The following is a 19,700-nucleotide window of genomic DNA, read 5'->3' on the forward strand; positions in this document are numbered from 1 at the left end:
GTTAAGTGTATATATATTCTCTTCTGTCTTGAGTCTGTTTGCTCATGCAAAATGAAACATAATTAATAGAGATTAAAAATAAATTATGTTTAATCGTGATTAATCGAAATTAATCCACAGCAACCCTGTGATTAATCCAATTAAAAGTTGTAAATGTTTTGCAGTACTACTGAACATAAAACAAGTATCTACATCCACTGACATTTGTCAAAGTACATGAGTTTTACTAGTGAATTAATGTTTCAGGAGATGATGGTGTTTCCCTGTTCACTCCAGAGCCTCTGAATGTTAACATGGGCCGTATCTGATGCCACTGAAAAGCCAAAAAACTCCTTTTTACCTGAATTATTTCAATGCATTGATAGGATTAGTGGTTAAAAGGTAATTCAGTATTTTTAGATTAGTAGGTGTATTTGGTTGAAGGCGCTGTTTTGGTCTTTGAGGGTTAATGATGTGCTGCTCAGTACTGACTAATTAAAACCACCTCCACCAAGGCATTAACAGCTTTTTCTGTCCTGAATTTGATGAAATTTTGTTGTACAGACATGACCTTTTAAGATCTCGACACATCTCAGACTTCGCTCCTCCTATTTTGGTCATTCCTTTATCTCATCTGTTCTTTGTGAGCAGCTCAACTTAATGGAAGCACATTGTGCCTCTTTCAAACACTGCAATTACAAGTGTGTGATTCATCACCTGCTATTAAAATAAGTAATGCACCAAGACTATTCATCTAGTTGAGTTTTATAGACCCATCTGTTTAATACGTCTCTGTCATTCACTCAACACACTCGAGGTAAAATGTGTTTGTCCTGTGCAGTGGTGACGTGGTGAAATTCAATCAACTAAGTGAATATTTCCATTTTTTGGATACTTCTACTGCACTTTAAAGGTAATATTGTTTCTTTTAGTCCACTATATTCGTTTGGCAGCTTTTGTTTTACATTTACAGTTTTTTATCTACTTTCCAATGAAAACCACAGTTGTGTTCCATAACAGGTTGATAAAATTCTCCTACTTATTAGCCCTTAAAGACCCAAAGAAATGTTTTTGTGCTAACTTCCAAATCAATTTTTCTCTACATTTAACCTTTCCCAAGTGATTTATCACCATTTGTTACTATATTATCCTCTGCATTTAGCATTTTTCAGTGAAAATCTGGTATTTTTCTATATCCTACTGAGACAGGAAAGTAAAAGTTTTAGCTTTTTTTGCCTTGCCTGATTACAAACAGTATAATGCAATGGTATTTTTAGATGCTTTATTTATTTATTTATGGCATTATTTTGTGAAATGCCTCATTGCATTGCTGGGTCTCAGGAAGATGTTTAATTCACTGACCATGTTCATAAAGGCTCAGAGAAAAATCAAAGGTTATTATAATAAAACAGAGACATCTTAAGCAAAACTGACTTTTTCAGCAAAACAAATCATTAACTAAGCATAATACAACCATTTACATCCACTGCTATTCATTAAACTACATGGGTTTTATTGGTGAATCAATGTTGTAGAATATGACAGTGTTTCCATGTTCACCACAGAGCCTCTGAACGTCCACATGGGTCATATGTGAAGCTGCTGAAAAGCTCAAACTCCCTTTTTGATAGGATTAATGGTTCAAAAGTTATGAAACATTTTAGATCAGTCAATGCTTTTGGTCTTTGGATTCACAACAAAATGCTTTGTCACAACAATGAAAACATGACTGATTTTGCTCATGAATGGTTGAGTTTCAGAGCTAAAAAGTTCTCACAACAGTAGCTATACAAACATGTGTTAAAAAGATACATTTTGTGTTTCCTTGGAGCCCAAATCTACAAAAATACATCATGAATTGCATCATATCTATATTGGACTTCATTAACTGCAGTTTGGTGGGATGTCAGAATGTCAATCACAGATGGTGACACAACATCGATATGTTATATTAGCCAGGCAGTAACACAACACCACCAACTAACAGACACATGGAACAAACTAATTAAATGTTAGCAAATTTATTTACTTATGTAACATTTATTTTACTGGAAAGTCCTCTGAAAGTGGATCTCTTTTGCAAGGGAGACCAGGTCAAGAGGCTGAACTGGTACAACAACAATAATTAAAACCAACTGGGCACAACAATACAACAGCAATATAATACAATTTCAGTTAAAAAATAGCATGTGCACATTTGTATTATTTTTTGCATTAAAAGAGTTTTAAATTCACCCAAGGGAATGACAAATGTAAGGTTCAAAGGTCAAGTTGATTCAGTTCTTGTGTCTAATTTATAGAAAGCCATTATTCTGGAGTTCACATTTCTAATATAGTTGATGTTTCTATATTTGCAGTTTGGATGTTGATGTAATGATTGGAACTGCTTTAATAGTATTTGTTGAATCTGCTTCTGTGTTTCACATGTATTTGTCTGAGTGGATTCTGAATAGTTATGTAGTTATTCCTGATTGGCTATAAATTCAATTTAGAGTCAAGACTTGGAAATAAGTTAGTGAGTGTCACCATCTGCACGCTGAATTGTATATGTGAAGTGAAGTTTGTCCCTCTCTGCTGACTCTTTATATCAAGAGTAACTTGCCTCCATGTGATGCATGTTACACTAATGAAAACAACCGACTGCCACTAGCTGAAAGTCTTTTTTAACCCTTTCATGCACTAATTATGAAATCCCTAAGGTTCTTTTTCCTGAGTGTTTTTATTCCTCTTTAGGCATGAAAAAAACAATGCGACTGAAAATTTTCTTATGAACCTATTTTTCATGGAGTTCCAAAAATATCCGCTTGACACCATGTGTTTAATTTTTGAAGCAAAAAAACATGGATTTACTGATATATCGTGTGAAAACTATGAAATAAAAACATTTTTAATGCTGCTAATCTGCTGTTTTCTTACATTTTTACAAACTCAAATACTAGTCATTACTCACTTCATGGAAATAATATGCAAAAAAAACCCCAACTTTTCATTAAAAAAAACCCCAGTTAATTACAGTTTAGTAACAATAACAAGCAATTGTTTTTTTTTGTTTTTTGTTTTGTTTTTTGTTTTTTTAGTTTAGTTTATTTTGAATATGCGACAAGACAAAGTAATCTTACTTAGTCTTTAGTAATAAAACAGGTAGTAAGAGGTCACGGAAGAAAACAAAAAACAAAACTTTTACATATACATGGCTTCATTTGCACATTCGAAAAGGAGTGGGAGGAAGTCTAATTTATTTAATCCCCACCCCTTCAACACTCAAACATGTTACTGCAGATGAGGTCTATCAAGAACAGCAAAGTTACAGTAATGGTCTGAATGTCAGTGTATTATTATGGGATGGTGCATAAGTGTCCACTGTGTTGGCTGATATGGAACTAAAACAACAAACCCATGAATATACAAGAGAACAGCTGGAGAAGAACTGTCCACTGGAGTGACCACTGTGCATGAAAGGGTTAATATTGTTTTCGTATTGTTGCCTCATTTATGTTGTTTTTGTCTTGTCGCATCTCATTTTTACCCCTTGGCCAACTTCTGGCTGAAGGGGTATTGTAATCGTTTTGTCATCTGTCCCTTCAACGACATAATCACATTATCTGAAGAATGCTTTGACATATTTGCACCAAATTTATACTGTGGATGCATCTTGGCATGGAGCGGAAGCCTATCGAAAATAGGTGACCTTGGCTCACTTTTTCAAGGTCAAAAGTTGTAATATCTGAATGCTTTCAAATATAAATATGTATGTGATAAGTTTTACATAAAGACAATCTAATCTAAATTAAAGGGCAGTAACTTTCAACAGAATCTTACACTACATTTGACTGAGGGGTATTAAAAGTGCACAGCACATTATTTCTTTATGTGGCTTTGGTAAGGTCATCATTTATAAACTCTTCCTTTGAACACTATTCTTCTGTTTTAATTAGGGGAGTGCATTTACATATATTGCCATTTATTTTACTGACATTTAGTGAACCAATAAAAATTGCTCCACGACCCGTTTTTGGCCTGACCCATTATACACATTAGTGCAGCATGTGGATCCAAAACGTCATACATAATAGTAAACATTTTAATTGACTGTTTTACTGCAGAACTGACCATACTTACCTTTCATATTTTCATGATATTTTGCTGATAATACATAGTTTCACCGAAGTATGGTTTTGAATGCAGAGCCTTTGCTAGTGGAGTATTTTCACGGTGTGTTATTAGTCTTTTCTGAGGTGAGAAATCCTATTATTTGTGCTTGACCGGTTTCACCTGTTAGTGAATAATTTGTCCATAATCATCAGAGGGAAACCAGAGATCAGATTGAGACATCAGCCTCTGTGTTGATGACATAAAAGAGCTTTCTTCGAAGGCTCCACTGTAGAATATCAGACTGAGGGGGAGGAGGAGTGAAAATCCTCCACTGCATTCATGTTAGATGGTTTAATTTTAATTTGATGGCGTGGTGGTTACACAGTAGGGTGCCAGTGTCTACATAAACCTGTTACTCAGTTACTCAGCTGAATCTACGGCTACACCTACACAAGTGTTGTGCTGCCAGCTGTATGAGTTTCCTCATTTAGGCCCCAGTCCCTATTTAGGCTGACTTCCCACATTAAGCATAAACTATGACTCAAACCCATCGTCAGAGGAAATCTTTTCTTAAATTAAAATGCCCGAGACATGCAGACCATGAAATACCAGCCGGAGCCTCTTCTTCTGTTTGATTTTTCACTCCTTGTTGCTCCACCCAAAAGGAAAAGACCATATGCAAGTCTCAGCAAACAGTGTTTATTCTTCTGCACAATCTGCCATGACTTTTTAGAGCTGCAGTGGGGAAAAAAAAGCAGTAACAGGTTGGACCAAACAGTTTTCAAGTGCAAGTAAAGAGCTGGTCAAGACCAAACAGTCAATAACCACAGCCGCTCCTTTAAATGTCAGTTGTCTTGGAAACAGGTGCAGAAATGGAAGATGTGGACGGCGACGGAGCGACCCGGGAATGGCTGTTTAGCAACGCCCAAGAACAACAGCATGCTGAGCGAATGTCACCCTGCTGAGCCATGGAACTCGACTGAAGCACTGAAGTCTGTAATTCTGAGAAACTGGGACGCAAATGCCCATGAAACAAGAGAGAGACCACCTAATGTTACAACCCTCATCTTTAATATCATTCATGGAAAATAATTGCATGAAAATTTTACCCGCCTTTTCTTTTTTTTTCTGTGGTGAAATATTTGCACGGTTGTTTTTCCTTCACTTACACTATATTAAAGTTTAATAAAAGATGAATAACGATGAAAAGCAAAATCAAATGTTGGAATATTTTGTGAAATTCAGACACACATGCCTTAGTGCATAAAGCTTTCACAATTTTTGCACACGCACATTTATATGGCCTCTTATTGCATTCTACATTGAAATGGTTCCTATAAAAAACAAATCTATGACCTCGCCCAGAAAAGCTGAGAGCAAACAAGCATCTTGGTGGACTTTTCCAGTGTCTGTTATAGAAATACTATTCACTACTGCCCCCTACTGTGACCATACCACACATAGACCTGCTCTCCCTGATGTCTTACATACTGTGAGCACTGAAGTATTAACAGAGAAAATGTTATTTCATATAGCTATTAACGTGTCAGTAATGCAATTCCTTAAAATCACACTTGAGAATCAAATGAGTACAGTCAAAAGAAAAACATGGCATCATAAATTACATTTTCCACATCGTATGAATTACAAACTAACCCCTCTCAAATGTAATGAAGCTCTGCATAAGTGGTGATCATCTATTCTTAATAGCTCTGCTTACTTACACACTTTAGTTGAAATAAATAAATATATTCGATGTTATAACCTCAAAATTAACTCAGCTGCATGCCTCTGAATCTTGAAGCTCCTGAGAGAGTTGAGCAAAATACTTAATCAAATTCAACCTAAGGAAAAGTGCTTGAAAATGTACGTGAAGGAGAGCTGTCAGTGTGAGCTCTTCTGCAATTATTTGTAATTACATTTTTAGAGTGTAATTGCACTGTGTGATCCGTCACATTTTAACACGGGAGAGATATTTTAAAAGTCATTTTCAAGCACCCTCTCCGTCCTTTAAGAGTTATAACTTTTCACTGCCGGTGGAAGATTCAGAGTGTTAAAGGGCAAGTCTAACAGGGCGAGTAATTCCTGCATTTTTCACGCTATTAAACAGTAAATGTTTATGAAGCATCTTCTATATTAAATGTGTTTAGGAGGCTGATGTGATATTTATAATGCCTCATGATAAATATGTGTGTTTTATGTCTAAATATGTACATCCAGGTGGAAACAAAACTGAACATGCACATTTATTTTTGCATGTGCTGAGTAAAGTGTTTCCCTACTTGACTTCAGATGAAAAACATGCCTGCAGCCGCCTGTTGTAAGAGTAACATGGTTTATGTAATGTGAATCTTCATTTGTCTATCCGAGCTGACATCAAGGGCATCCTCTGATCTGTGTGGTTTAAGCAGGGAGGCTTGGCATTGTCAGTTTCATAACTCATGACCTGTAGTGACAGATACACATGTCAGCACTTCTGCAAACAGATCTGGCTGTAATACTCCCTGCCATACGGTGCTTTTGTCCCAGAGCCTCTCTCACATCCTCCTCTGCTATACCACTAACATCCCAGCTCATAAAACCACCAAAAAGGGAAAAAAAAAAGAGCAGCTGAGACATGTCAAACTGAGTTTTTTTCCCCCCACTATGGTCCCATTCAGTATCATGCTTCTTCACATCCCCTCCTCTCAACCACCAGAGTGACCCGTCGCCTATTCTCCAGCCACAGCTGATTAATTGAGGGCACGGAGATGCAGATACAGCGGGACAGATCAGATCCTTGAAACTTTGCGGCGTGCCATAGTGCTGGTGTTGCTGAACTGTGGAGGCAAGATAGCCGGTGGGCATGACTTGGATGGGGACCTTTCAAATCCAATCGCATCGCGTTGGTCCCCGTCCCAGGCCTGGCCACGCTATCAGAGCAGATAACGTGCTCCAGTAAAGGTTACGACTCACCATGACATTTCTGTTGAGACCCAGCAATCCCTGATTCCTGCAGACTAATCTTGGATTCATATAAGTGCGTGTTGTTGTGTCTTTCCTGCTTGTGTGAGCATGTGCATGGGCTCCATGTAGTTCATAATAAAAGGTTATGGAATAAAGAAAAACAGTGGGTAAATCAAAATAAGAGGAACAGACAGTCGATTAAGATAGTGAAATAGGAGTCATGAATCCCATTAAATCACACTCTGCCTCTATATTTTAAGGCCAAGCGTTTGGACGGAGATCATCAGAAAACCAGAGCACTTTTCAAAAGAAAGAAATGGCTGTTATGCTATTTCATGGACCTTCTTCATAAATATACAGCATCAAGAGGTGAAAGCATTTATGAAACTAACATCTGTGCTCTTTTTCTTTGCAGACACAAGTTTAGTTTTCTGCTCTTTTCATTAGTTTCTCCAGAAACACTAATAAAAATGCACGGCTTGTTGAGTTTCCAAAAGTCAAATCAGAAACACGATAAGAAGAAAATCATTTACTTCAGTGCATTATAAATCTGAGAAAGGAGAGATAATAGTGTCTCGAAGGGTAAGTTTGTTCTTTTTCAGCGTCATCTCAGCTCTTTCAACTTTTATATCACTGATGCAGAAATATCAGAACATCAGTTTCCTCACTGTCTCCTGTTTGTGTATGTACATCTGGAATTGTTTCTGGGATGGCAAGAGTTGCAAATTTCTCTGTTTTGCTTATATTTATTTACTTGTTATAATTTATTGTGTTTCAGAAGGGCAGTTCAGTTAATTTAGATTTTTTTTTTTTTTTTAATTCATCCCATAAATGCCCGAAGTGACAATTTAAGCCAAGTGGGTATCCAAACAAGAAAACATGACAATTCACACTGAGATTACAGTTACAGACATCTTGAAAGTGTGTGTGGGGTTTTTTTTTTGTACCCTGCAAAAACAGCACATTTAAGAGAAAGAAACCAAATGTTTTCAAATCTGTTTATCTTCCCAAAAACAATCTGAATATGTAGATTTCTTAAAATTAGAGTATAAGTCCAACCACTGACGTCAAAATGTACGCAAATTTGCTTCCATTACATGCAACAAATTATAGTTATTTAAGAAAGATTAATATTAATCTCATACATTGAGAAGCTGATCAAATGGTCATGCTCTTAAGCAAACTATATCTTATTATGACAAAGTCTGATCTATTTTCTTTTTACTTTCACGAAATTTAATTTTGTTTTGCTTCAAGATTATTTGGTGTCAAAAATCTGCTCTCAACTCCACAGGGAGACAGAATATCATATAAGAGAACCCCCCTTATCGTGTTGACATTGAAACTTTGTCAAAAAAAAAAAAAAAAAAAATCTACAAATCATTAATGGTACTCTGCATTAGATTAAATCTATCCAATCAGCAATTTCCCTGCTGAGGTGACCATAGTGACACTCCTTTGTGCCACAGCAGTCTCCACTCTCATAACAAAAGCATTTTTCTTCTGAGATCCACTTCATTACCCAGACTAATATGGAGCAAAATGTTTATTCAAATGAGCTACGATCAAATCCTATAAAATGAATGAGAAAAATGCTGAAATGGATTATATTCTTGCAAGAAAAAAAAAATCACATTAGAATTAATTACGCACTGAAAGGGCACTCGCCTTTTCTCCCTTCATTTTTTATTGGCTTATGTTTTCATCAATATGTGTCCTTGAGAATAATTAAAGTTTATCAGGAGCAACATGACAACAACAAGTATAGTGTGCAACTGATGGGCCGTTGTTTCAGCAGAAGACACACTGTGAGCTTTTGATTGGCCGTTACTAAAGGAAAGACTTTCTATCAGCGATTGATTGGGCGGTGTAATTTTCCACCTGAATAGCTACCAGGCACACAGCGTTATTGTGCGACTTTGGCAGGAGCCAGCTTTGTGTATGAGAGTGTGAATGTGAGTTGGCTTTGCTCTTAAATGGTATTCTCTGAGCACTGATGGGGTCTCGCGGGGCGGGGGTTGGGGTTGAGCACAGCGCTGCCCGTTGCAGGATAAGTCACATGTGACAGTCTGTCAGGTCACCTCTCATCAGGAGGCATGCAGCAGGGAGAGCAAATCCTTAACAGCAATAACAGAGAGACGTTACCCCTCAAACACATAGACAGAAAAGACACAAAGATGATGGTTTTGTTGTATATCCCACAGATTTGTTTCTGCATAAAGACAGCAGCTATTTCTGTGCAAACGCAGTGATTTGCCGTCAGCTCATCTGCATACAGTCATACAGACATACAACTGCAGGATGAGGTCTGCGATGCCAGTGGCAGTCGACAAGCAGCCTCTATGTGAGGAGATATGAGAGCTCCATCTTAGAAATAGGACGCTGTGACCTCCACACACTCAGCCTTTTTGCCTTTTCATTTCATGTCTCCAATTCCCTGCTCTGATGTTTTTTACTTACATGGAGATATGATAAAAGGTGATTCGAGGGCCACTTTTCATCAGTTTTCACAGCCTTTTCACTCACACTGTTTTAAGTGTGAAATAGTGGCTTATATAATCACGGCCTCTTTGCTGAAAAAATTCACATGAAACAGGTTCCGTTACCTGTTACGAGAAAAAAAAAAAAGAAAAGCTGCACGTTTTCAAGAAGTGCCATGCATTTAAAGGCCTGATTAATGTACATCAGCATGGCTGTGGTTGACATATAAGTGCATAAATCATGTAAACAAGAGCGCATCAGATCTTTAAGAAACCCGATCAGAGAGTTGACTCCTCTGAAGGACACAGACGCAGAGCGTGACAAAACAGTTATTAAACCAAGAGCGAGCGAGACGATCTCTAGACCGAGCAGCAGGGAAAGGGGAGACGTGACCATGGAGGGGTGACAGAGCGAGACGCCAAAATGAAGAAATGCAGAGATGAGAGGATAGAGAAATAGAGGAGCAGGCCCGACCTGACAAGAAGAAAAAGAGAGGACCACTCCGTCCAGATAAACAGATCAGAGACTTCTGCTCATGTCCAGCTGTTTATGAAACCAAAAGTACGTTTTAAAGTTTGTTATAGCACAAAATGCATGACATTCACTAGAGCAGGGGTGTCAAACATATGACCTGTGGGCCAAAACCGGCCCCCCAAAGGTTCTAATCTGGTCCAAGGGATGAATTTGCAAAGTGTAAAAATTACACTGAAGATATTAACTTTAAGGGTGTCAAACTCATTTTACTTCCAAACTCCAAAGTTTTAACAATATAATGTTTGTTACTAAATGTTTTGTGCCTTTGTAGATCCTGATGATGTGAGACAGGCCTCTACTGTGACAATTAGTGATGTGGCGTTCACGAATGAATCGAATCTTTTGAATGGCTCTTTGAAACAAACAATGGGAACCGAGTCTTTATAAAGAGCTGTTCTTTTTTCTTTTTTTTTTTTTTTAAAGGAGGGAGTGTCCGATTGCCTGTCAGTTTAGCGTCACTGGGGAGGCATTGGCTTTATATACAGAGTAGAAGTGAAAGAACTCCTGATGTGGAATCATTTTGATATTTACATTAGAGATTTCAGGTATTTTGCAATGTTACTTAAAGTGTTTTATTTGCACTACAGTTTTTTTTGGTATTTAAGTACTGTAATTGCAGTGATTAATCACTGTTGTGTTTTGTGCAATTTTTTTCTGTTTGTTTACTCACATTTATTGTTCTTGTTCTGAGAATTGCACTACAGTTCAGGTATTTAAGTTATTGCAGGGACTAATCACTGTTGTGTTTTGTACAATTTTTTCCATATGTTTACACACATTTATTGTTCTTGTTTTGAGGAGAATAAAATGTTATTTCATGAGAAAATGTTTTATTTTTTTCCTCATTTTTAGGCTACAGACTAGTCCACATAATGTACTGTTTTGTTTTTTGTCAAATTCCAGCATTTGCCTAATGTCACCTCTCATGTCATGTATTTAGCCCACACATTTGAACTAACTATTCTTTTTTACAGTAAGATAATATTTACTGCCGTGCCAATTAAACACCTTTAAAATGTAGTGTCAATCATCACATGTAGCCTATTTAGTCATTAAAACATTGGTGTTTCAAAATAATGCAAAAAACATAAAAGAGCCAGTCTTTTAAACGGCTCTTTTCAGTGAACGGGTCCGAATTGAACAACTCCTTTCAAAGAGCCAAAAGTCCCATCACTAGTGACAATGTTTAAGTCCAGGCTGAAAACAGCTCTGTTCAACTGTGCATAGAACAACTGAAAGGGTTCTATCTGCACTCTTCTCTTTTACTTTGTTTTAATTGATTTTTATTTATGTTTTATTGATTATGTTCTAATTATAATTATATGTTTTTAACCTGTCTCTTTTCCATTTTTGTAAAGCACTGTGAATTGCCCTGTGCATGAATTGTGCTATACAAATAAATCTGCCTTGCCTTGCCTTGCCTGTGATCTGTAAAGCACATGTAAAATGATCAGTGGAAGCATAGCATTGTTAAAACTGCACAAATTTGGGGGTTTTCAGGTCATTCACTTTTTGGTGAGAGAATATTTTGCAAATACAAACACTTTAAGAATTTTGTTTTACTTTTTGCACTAAAACAAAAAGAAAATTAGGAGTTTTCAATATTTATAGGCTATTATGCCACTGTTTTACTGGTCTGGGCCACTTGAGATGAAATTGGGAATATGCGGCCCCTGAACTACAATGAGTTTGACATCCCTGCACTAGAGTCAATGTGAAACTCATGTTAATGGATCTCATGTAATGTATTCAATACGACACTGCTGTTTAGACCACATTTTCTCATTTAAAGTTCCATCCCTCATTTTAATGGGCATTCTTTTTTAACCCTGCACAATAAAACCAGACCTAAAAAGCACAAGCTGAAGATATCTTTCCCCACTTCTCAAAAAAAGCATCTATCTTCTTTCCACTTCCCCACAATCAAGTAATGATAAAGCTGGAAGAGGAAACAGCGGGCCTTCTGGGAGTCTGGCCGCCAAGCCTCCAGAGGACAGAGGAGGGAAATTACAATCAACGACACTGGTTTGGAGCAGCAGTGGGCATCAGATAAGACAACATTGTACATGCCACGTGTAAATCAATCAAGGTCACCTCATGCTCTCCTCGGTTTGGTGTTAGCGGGTTTAATCCATCATGAGCATTTCGACTGCTGCACAGAGGGACGGATAAAGGTGTTGTCATGTCACACACTGAGTCAAACATCAGCTTCTGATGTAAAGTTATTTGGCTTTTCCTGTGGTTACTTAACATCACAGCTCTGACCTTGGTGTCTCCTGTCTCATGGTACAGTTAGCTGTCCTACAACGCCACCTGCTGGTTTTTAAAAAATCAAGAAAAAGTAGGGCCAAACGAAAAGGAAGTCTTTAGTGGCTAAAATTTACTGAAGGGGTCAAATGAGTGGCCATTTTTGTCAAAAAAAAAACAAAAAAAAAAGTTGTAAGAAATGCATAGAACTGTGTTGAAATAATGCTAATACATTTGTGCACAGACTACTGATATTATTTGACAGTGGAAGCTATATTTTCAGAAATATTGGACTTTGAAAAGCACGTGTATGTGAAAACTTTTGCTGGTGGACGGACGTGACATTACCCATGATGATCTGGTCAGTACCAGTACTTTATTAGTAATAAACTTATATACTTACTATTGCTAATTCTCCTCTTATTCATAAATGTTAGTATTGTGGATCTAAAACAATAACAGCTGACATAAAAACACAAAATGTGGCAGTGGACGGATGTGACATGGTTGTTACGGATCCCATCATACTGATGCTCGGCAGCCATGTCACCGTTTCCACAAATGATCCCTGTGCAAAAACTAGTATCATAATTATTTACTGTATAGTTTGTCATCATACTAAAGAGTAAATAACAATATAGAATTGTTATTTCTTTATAAAAATGCTTATTATTAGAAAACTGTTGATTTAAAAAGTGACGTGTGACATTCTTAATGTATGTATTGGTGTAACATAAACAGGATGGATCAGCACCATACTCCATATTGCAACCTGTAAAAATAAAACATGTGATATGTAGTATATAATCTTGTAAGAAAAATTGGAGAATCTAAAAGAATAGAATATTTGTTTTTCAGGTAAATTCAGTTAAAATATAACTTGGCCATTTGTGACATGAAAATATAGCATTAATGTGCTGTTTAGTGTGATGAAATTGGACAGTTTTGACCTGAAAACATAGTTCATATGACCATCAACATGTTGCAACAGAACTGAAACCCTGTAAATTTGCATAACTTGCATTTACCAACACAAAGTTCCTTTGGAGATTCACTTATATTGATTTCTATGCACAAAGACATAAATAAGACCTCTAAGCAAATTTTAGCCGTTAGTCAGATGGGTATTTTATGATGACATTTTCTGCACATTGTAATAAAGCTGTCTTTTTCTTATTACACTTCTGATTTCACACCCCTTGAAGGAGGTGGTCAGGTGTTGCTGCATGTGGTCTATAACCTGCCTTTATTTCAGCATATACAAGCAGAAAGTTTTACATTTTCATCATTAAACAGACATCTAATTAAGGCTTTTTAGTTTTATGCACATTTTGAGTTCCCAAACATAGAGCAGCATCACCTTATTTAGTTGAACTTCGAGCACCATGAATATTTTGCTTCTCGTAAAAGTAGGTCATCTTGAAATCTAAAATGATCATCCAGCTTAAATTTTACATTACTGAGAAATTTACAATTCAGCCAGTAGTAAAGAAAATAAAGGCTCTGTTGATATTTTACAAATATTTGAAATTACATAAAAAAAAATAAATGTTTTTATTGACAAATTAAAGCTGAATACAAAATGGTCTACATACATTGTAAACTGTTATTTATATAGAAACAACACCATTATCTGACATAACAAACTGTGAAAGCATTAATTAATTAAGAAAAACCACAGGTCAAAGATTTTATTTTTTCCTCCATTCACTGGAGACCACATGCACTCATGCAGATAACTACGTCTGGGCCAAACCTGCCCCAGTATGCGTCTGCGGTGGTTAATTGTTGCAGTTTTTAAAGATTTTGTGCCATTTATTAAACTGATTCTGGATTAACTTCTGCACAATAAGGTGGCCTATCCCTGTGCGGGTTTGGAGCAGGTGTCCCCAGTCCACCCAGGGAAACATCTGCACTGAAACTCAGACTTCATGAGCGTTGCCTCACGTTTCCTCAGCTGCCCCAGGACTCTGTAGTTGTGTCCTCCTTCAGGCTTTTTGTCGGACACCACAGTCCACGTGGCAGGGTTGAGGTGGAGGTAGGACCTGGAGTTCAGGTTCCTCCTCTGGCACCTTCCCTTTGAGGAGCACACGGTCTGGCTGCAGAGAGAGGCTGCTGATGTTACATTCACCAAATATGGACCAAGAGTCTCATCGATGTAGGATTTAACAGCTTCACAGGTGGCCTAAAAATAGAGAAGAATCAGTATGAGGCAGTAAAAAAAATAAAATAAAGCTGCAAGTATAAAAACCTGCTCAAGTGTCAAAAGGCAGATTACTCATTTACTTAATATCTCAACCCTTCAATGATTAGACTATTCATCCACAAGCAATTCCAAGTATTTTGTGCTTTAAAATGTGTCCCATCTTCACCGGAGTTTCAGTTTTCAGATTGTCTTGGCCTTGCATTTCAGTAAATGTATTATTTTGGGATTTAGACACAAAAATTTATGTTTTCACTTGCGTCTTTTGGCTATATTGAAAGTTTTTTCATTGTGACCTGATATTTTATGGGTCAAGTGTCGAGGTAGATCAATATATTGGCCGGCTAATATATTGATTTTTTTTTTTTTTTTTAACATCAGCCATCAGCCTTAATTTTTTTTTTTTTTTTTGAAAGCCGATATTTGATCAGTGGTAAAAATGTATAAGATATTTGATCAGGCACCAGTGTGGGCAGCACTTGAAGTTCAGTAAATGTTAAAAGAGTACTATGTGTACATGGATTAATAATTTCATTTATACTGATGCATAAAAATTTTAATTATCTGAGTGTTTCAGTTGTATTTTATGGTCAATGCACTTTTAAATATCAGCCTCAAAAATCGGCTAAAGATATTGGCCATCAGCTGACCAAACGTTTAAAAATCCCATATCGGTCAACCTCTAGTCAAGTGACTAATGATCAACTCATAAATGAGACATGACTGGATGATGAGAAGAATTGTTGATATTTTTACTACCAATTGTGTTGCATATTAAAGCTCAATGCTCTTACAGAAGAGCTATGTTGAACTTTGAGTTTCACAGTTAAACACACTGAAGTGCTTCCTAAGTGACCAAAGTCAGATATTCCCTTAATCATCATGATATCTGAGGACAGGTTCCTGTTTCGTTATTCATTTGTTTGTCATTTGATGTGTCATGTGATAGATTATTCCTGGTAGCAGCTATTACCTCATCTTTTCAGTTAACATGTCCACAAAAATCAGTATTTAAATGTTCTACATAAGATAAACATGTATAGTCAACAAGCAGCCTTCGCAAATACACATATTGTAAATTCCTCCCTGACTTGAAATGTTGAATTTCAATTTATATGCAAAATATTATTTGTTGAGGAAGGTGTGACCTATTTTCATTCTGACTGAAACATTTACTCTGAAAGTTTCTAAGCTGCTGATACTGCTGTGAGGAGACAAGAATCAGTGTTAGAACATCATGACAGTTTACACATCAAGTGTATTTGACAATTGAAGTAGTGAGTTACCAGTATCTACCTTGGTTTTGGAGAAAAGGTGGTCGCCCCAGAGAACGACACCGGCTGATCCTACAGCGGCGCTCTCCCCAACAGTGTACACAAGATGCTCCTGCAGGAGAAAAAAACTGCTTTTACAGAAATTCAGACCAACCCTAAAACTGTATGGAGTTAAAAATATCTTTACTACTATTATATGTTTTATCTAACAAGGTGAAAATCTCTTTTTCAACCCAACTATTTAGCTTTCATATATTTTATTTTTATCTTTTTTTATGCTACAAACACTGACACCTGGGTAACTATATTTTGTTCTATCATGTCTATTGATTGAATGACAATAAGTCTGAGTCTGAGTCTGGCTTTGGCCAAGACAGCAGCATAAACACAAACTGTACAAGCAACTTTCACATACAAACAAGTGATGTTTCAATGCAAATGTAGCAGCAATAAAGTGTCCAATTTAACCCTTTCATCCATGAATTATGAAAACCTTAATCAAGAGTTTTTTCCTGAGTGTTTTTATTCATCTTTAGGCATTAAAAAAACAATGCAATAGAATTATTTTTATGAATCTATTTTTCAGTAAGTTACAAAAATGTCCACTCAGCTGGACAGCATATGTTTAATTTTTTTAAGGTAAGAAATATATATTTGGAACCCATCATCATAAAGTGATATACTGTGTTAAAACTATGAAAGAAAAACATTTTTAATGCAGCTAATCTGATGTTTTCTCACGTTTTATCATATTCTTATACTAGTTATGGAGATAATACACAAAAAAAAAACTTTTTGTTTGAGAAAATTAGCAGTTGATTTACATTAAAAAATGTTAGCGCATATCAGGTTTATCAAGAACAGCAAAGTTACATTAATGGTCTGAATGTCAGTGTAGATGATGCATGAGCGTCCACTGTGTTGGTTGATACCCTCTTGAGATCCAGTAAAGTGAAAATCTTTAGCTTTGTTACATTAAACAGTCATCTAGATTGGAAACTGCATAATGCAACAGTTTTATCAGATACTTTTTTTTTTTTTTTAATTATTTTCATTTATTTATTTTTTAATGGAATGTCCTTTGCAATGAACAGCATTTTTTAAAAATAAAACTGTCAAACTTTAGTCCCCTGTAGAGGACAAAAATGCATTGCTGGGTCTCAGGAGGACATGGAATTAAAACAAATAAACCCATGAATATACAAGTAGAACAGCTGAAGAATATGCATGAAAGGGTTAAAGAACAATCCTTTCATACTGACACTGATCTTCTACTTGCCTGAGAGAGAAAATCTAAAGTGTATGTGTAGACAATGCGAGCATAGGGGAACACCGGCGGTGGTGATGGCGTGACCTGAGCCCCGGCTCTCATGGCCTCCAGGATGCGGTGGTGGGCGTAGAGCAGAACCTCTCTGCCCAGGCCTCGGAGCTCCAGGCTGAGGTAGATGTCTGGGTACAGAGCAGAGGAGACGTTCCACAGCCAGAACAGCTCATTGTTCCTCTTCATCTCCACGGTCGGACACTCTCCTGTGTAGTTGCCGGTTTTGCTGTTGTAGTAGTTGTAGCAGTTGGGAAACCCATAGAACCCCCACAGTCCTTTAGGTCTTTTCTCTTGTCCCAGTTTTAATGTTTCCTCCATGAATTTCCTCCCAGCTTCTTCAAACTGTATCCGAGCTGCAGCTTCTATCTGTGCAGGGCTCCAGTCTGGGTGCTTGGCCCTCACTAGTGCTTTTGATCCTTCCCAGTACACCTCCTTACTGTCCCAGTTCCTCTCCCACACAGGTCTCCAGCTCTCCCAGTCCACCACACCCAGGCCCTGGAACTGGGAGTCAGGGATATATCTGCGTATATCATCAGAGGCAGCTCGGAGGTGCTCATTCAGACTGGCATTCTGGGGCACCCCACCGTTCATAGCCTCCCCTCGGCTGGAATATCTGGGATATAAACCAAGTTTTTCAGCATAAAAGATAGTTATGTTGTCACCCATGAAGGTTTGGTTCTGGTTCTGGACGATGCTGAACATCCCCAGGTCAAGATCCACGCCATACTGAGAGAGGCAGTTGGCAGTGGGGGCATTCCACACGGAGAGGAAAGGCACCTCGGAAAAGGGTGACACTTCAGATGGTAGTGCTGGAACAAGACGGATCAAATATAAGATCAGCAGGACCTGAGGGTGAAAGGAAGTCATACCTACAAAGAAGAGGAAGACAAACCTGCAATGAGTCGGAGAGGAAGTAGTCACCAATAAAAGTACAGATGCATGAGCAACAAAATGTACTCTTTGGCTCATTTGCCATTGCTAATAGAGCTCAATGAAACAAAAAAAGTCTTGTTTTGATGCAACTATGTTTATGCTGATTATATTTCATGCAAAAAAAAAAACAAAACAGATAAAATATTCCCATTATAAACTACACAACATGACATTACCACATCTTTTTAGTAAAATGTTCACGCAAAGTAGTTTCATTCTCTACAAATCAATAAAGTACTATGTTCTGCTACATATGATAAAGGACCAAGATATTGATTTTAGAACTTAATGATTTCAGTGCAAATTTAGAAGTAACCACATTGACCAAAAGGATTATTTGGCTGGGTCTTTATAACATACTTAAGTCCCTCAAAAGTAACAAGTTCGAACAGTTTCATATCCTCATTTTTTTTTTTTTTTTTTTCCATCTACATTAACTCATTTTTGTTGAAGTCTGAGAAAATTACTGGGAAAAAAAAGGCATGTCATTTTTCGGCTATATTACCCAGCTCTATGGTGTAATATATTTCAAAATCTGTAAGAATAGCAAGCTTTGTATGTGTAAAAAGCACTTCCAACATTTAATTACAATTTTCCATAAAATGACTTAATTTTGATACTTTACAATAAAAGATCCTTAAACTCAATGCTGTGTTTTTGTTTGCTTTTAAGCCGGACTAAAAATGATTGAAACACTTTCAAATAGTTTATGTCATGAACAACTGACTAGCAAATCTCAAGCAGCTAATCAATAATTTTTGTGGTTATTCTGAAAGTAACTAACCTGATGAATGTAGTGGAGTAAAAAGTGCGATGTTTGCCTTTGACCATGTTCAGTACAAGTACCTCTACACTGTTCTGTACTTGTATAGTTAAGTGTTAATGTACTTAGTTACTTTTCACTATTAACTGATAACATCTCTGGGTTCTGTTGTGAAATTTGGAGAGACTCTTGCACAATTATACTGTATCTACAAAACCAATCTTCCTGTCTTTAGGGTTTTAATCATGAGTTTTCTGAATTAGAAAGAAGTCTGTGTGAAACCATCTGTAATGTTCTGAAATGAAAAGTTAACTTTATTCCAAATTACAAACACTAACTTACCGAGCTGACAACTGGATGAAGATTGTGGAGGGTTTTTGAACTTTGTGGTCTGGACGTGAGGGAAAGTACAACCAGCAGTCTCATGATCTGAATGACATAAGAACAGGGAAAAGAACAAAAAAAGGCCTGTGCACCACAACCAATCAGAGGTCTGTGCAGGTTTCCCAACCACCAGTAGGTCAGGCCCATAGGATTTCTATCAACCAATCAGAATAGAGCTGGTGATCAGACAGAATTTAAAGCCACAGGCTCATCATAAAGTCATCCCATCATCCTACCCATCTGTAGGAAATGAATTAAAAATAATGGAAAATGGAAGGTGAACAGTTCTGGTGTGTCTGGTGTTTATAGCTGCTTCCTTAATGACTCTCAAGGAAGCCACAATGAAATCTTAAGTGTATGCCTCACTGAACTCTTAAAAGCAGTAAAAAATAACTCTTGGCTTAACGGCACCCTACAATTACATGGGGAGGGGGGTGTGTGTCTGCAGCCTGCAAAACATATCTCTCCCTAAGGATTTACCGGCTTTGCCTCAAGTTTGTGGCCAATGGCGAAACATTTCTAGCCCCCGCAGCTGAACTCTCA

At 37.1% G+C, this 19,700-nt stretch overlaps 1 protein-coding gene across 2 annotated transcripts; it reads right to left on the minus strand.

Moving 5' to 3' along the window:
- Positions 1-13,642: 13,642 nt before the first annotated feature.
- Positions 13,643-19,240, minus strand: hyal1 (hyaluronidase 1). Of its 2 annotated transcripts, none has more exons than XM_030133293.1 (4): positions 19,116-19,240; positions 17,036-17,946; positions 15,779-15,868; positions 13,643-14,464 (listed from the first exon to the last, which is right to left on the minus strand). In XM_030133293.1, the coding sequence occupies exons 2-4, from the start codon at positions 17,942-17,944 to the stop codon at positions 14,138-14,140; spliced, it is 1,326 nt and encodes a 441-aa protein (XP_029989153.1). In that variant the 5' UTR covers positions 17,945-17,946; positions 19,116-19,240; the 3' UTR covers positions 13,643-14,137. The 2 variants fall into 2 exon arrangements, with proteins under 2 accessions (XP_029989153.1, XP_029989152.1); XM_030133292.1 differs by having other exon boundaries at positions 17,036-17,969; positions 19,116-19,213.
- Between the last annotated feature and the right edge of the window lie 460 nt (positions 19,241-19,700).

Source organism: Sphaeramia orbicularis, chromosome 5 (genome assembly GCF_902148855.1).
Source record: "Sphaeramia orbicularis chromosome 5, fSphaOr1.1, whole genome shotgun sequence".
Classification (NCBI taxonomy): Eukaryota; Metazoa; Chordata; class Actinopteri; order Kurtiformes; family Apogonidae; genus Sphaeramia; species Sphaeramia orbicularis.

Bases quoted from the DNA above. Each gene is read 5' to 3' on its own strand.
- hyal1 (XM_030133293.1), bottom strand. From the start codon at position 17,944: ATGACTTCCTTTCACCCTCAGGTCCTGCTGATCTTATATTTGATCCGT. The intron at 15,869-17,035 runs GCAAGTAGAAGA...TTTCTCCTGCAG, and splicing joins CTTTAGATTTTCTCTCTCAG to GAGCATCTTGTGTACACTGT. The intron at 14,465-15,778 runs GTAGATACTGGT...CTCTATTTTTAG, and splicing joins ACCTTTTCTCCAAAACCAAG to GCCACCTGTGAAGCTGTTAA.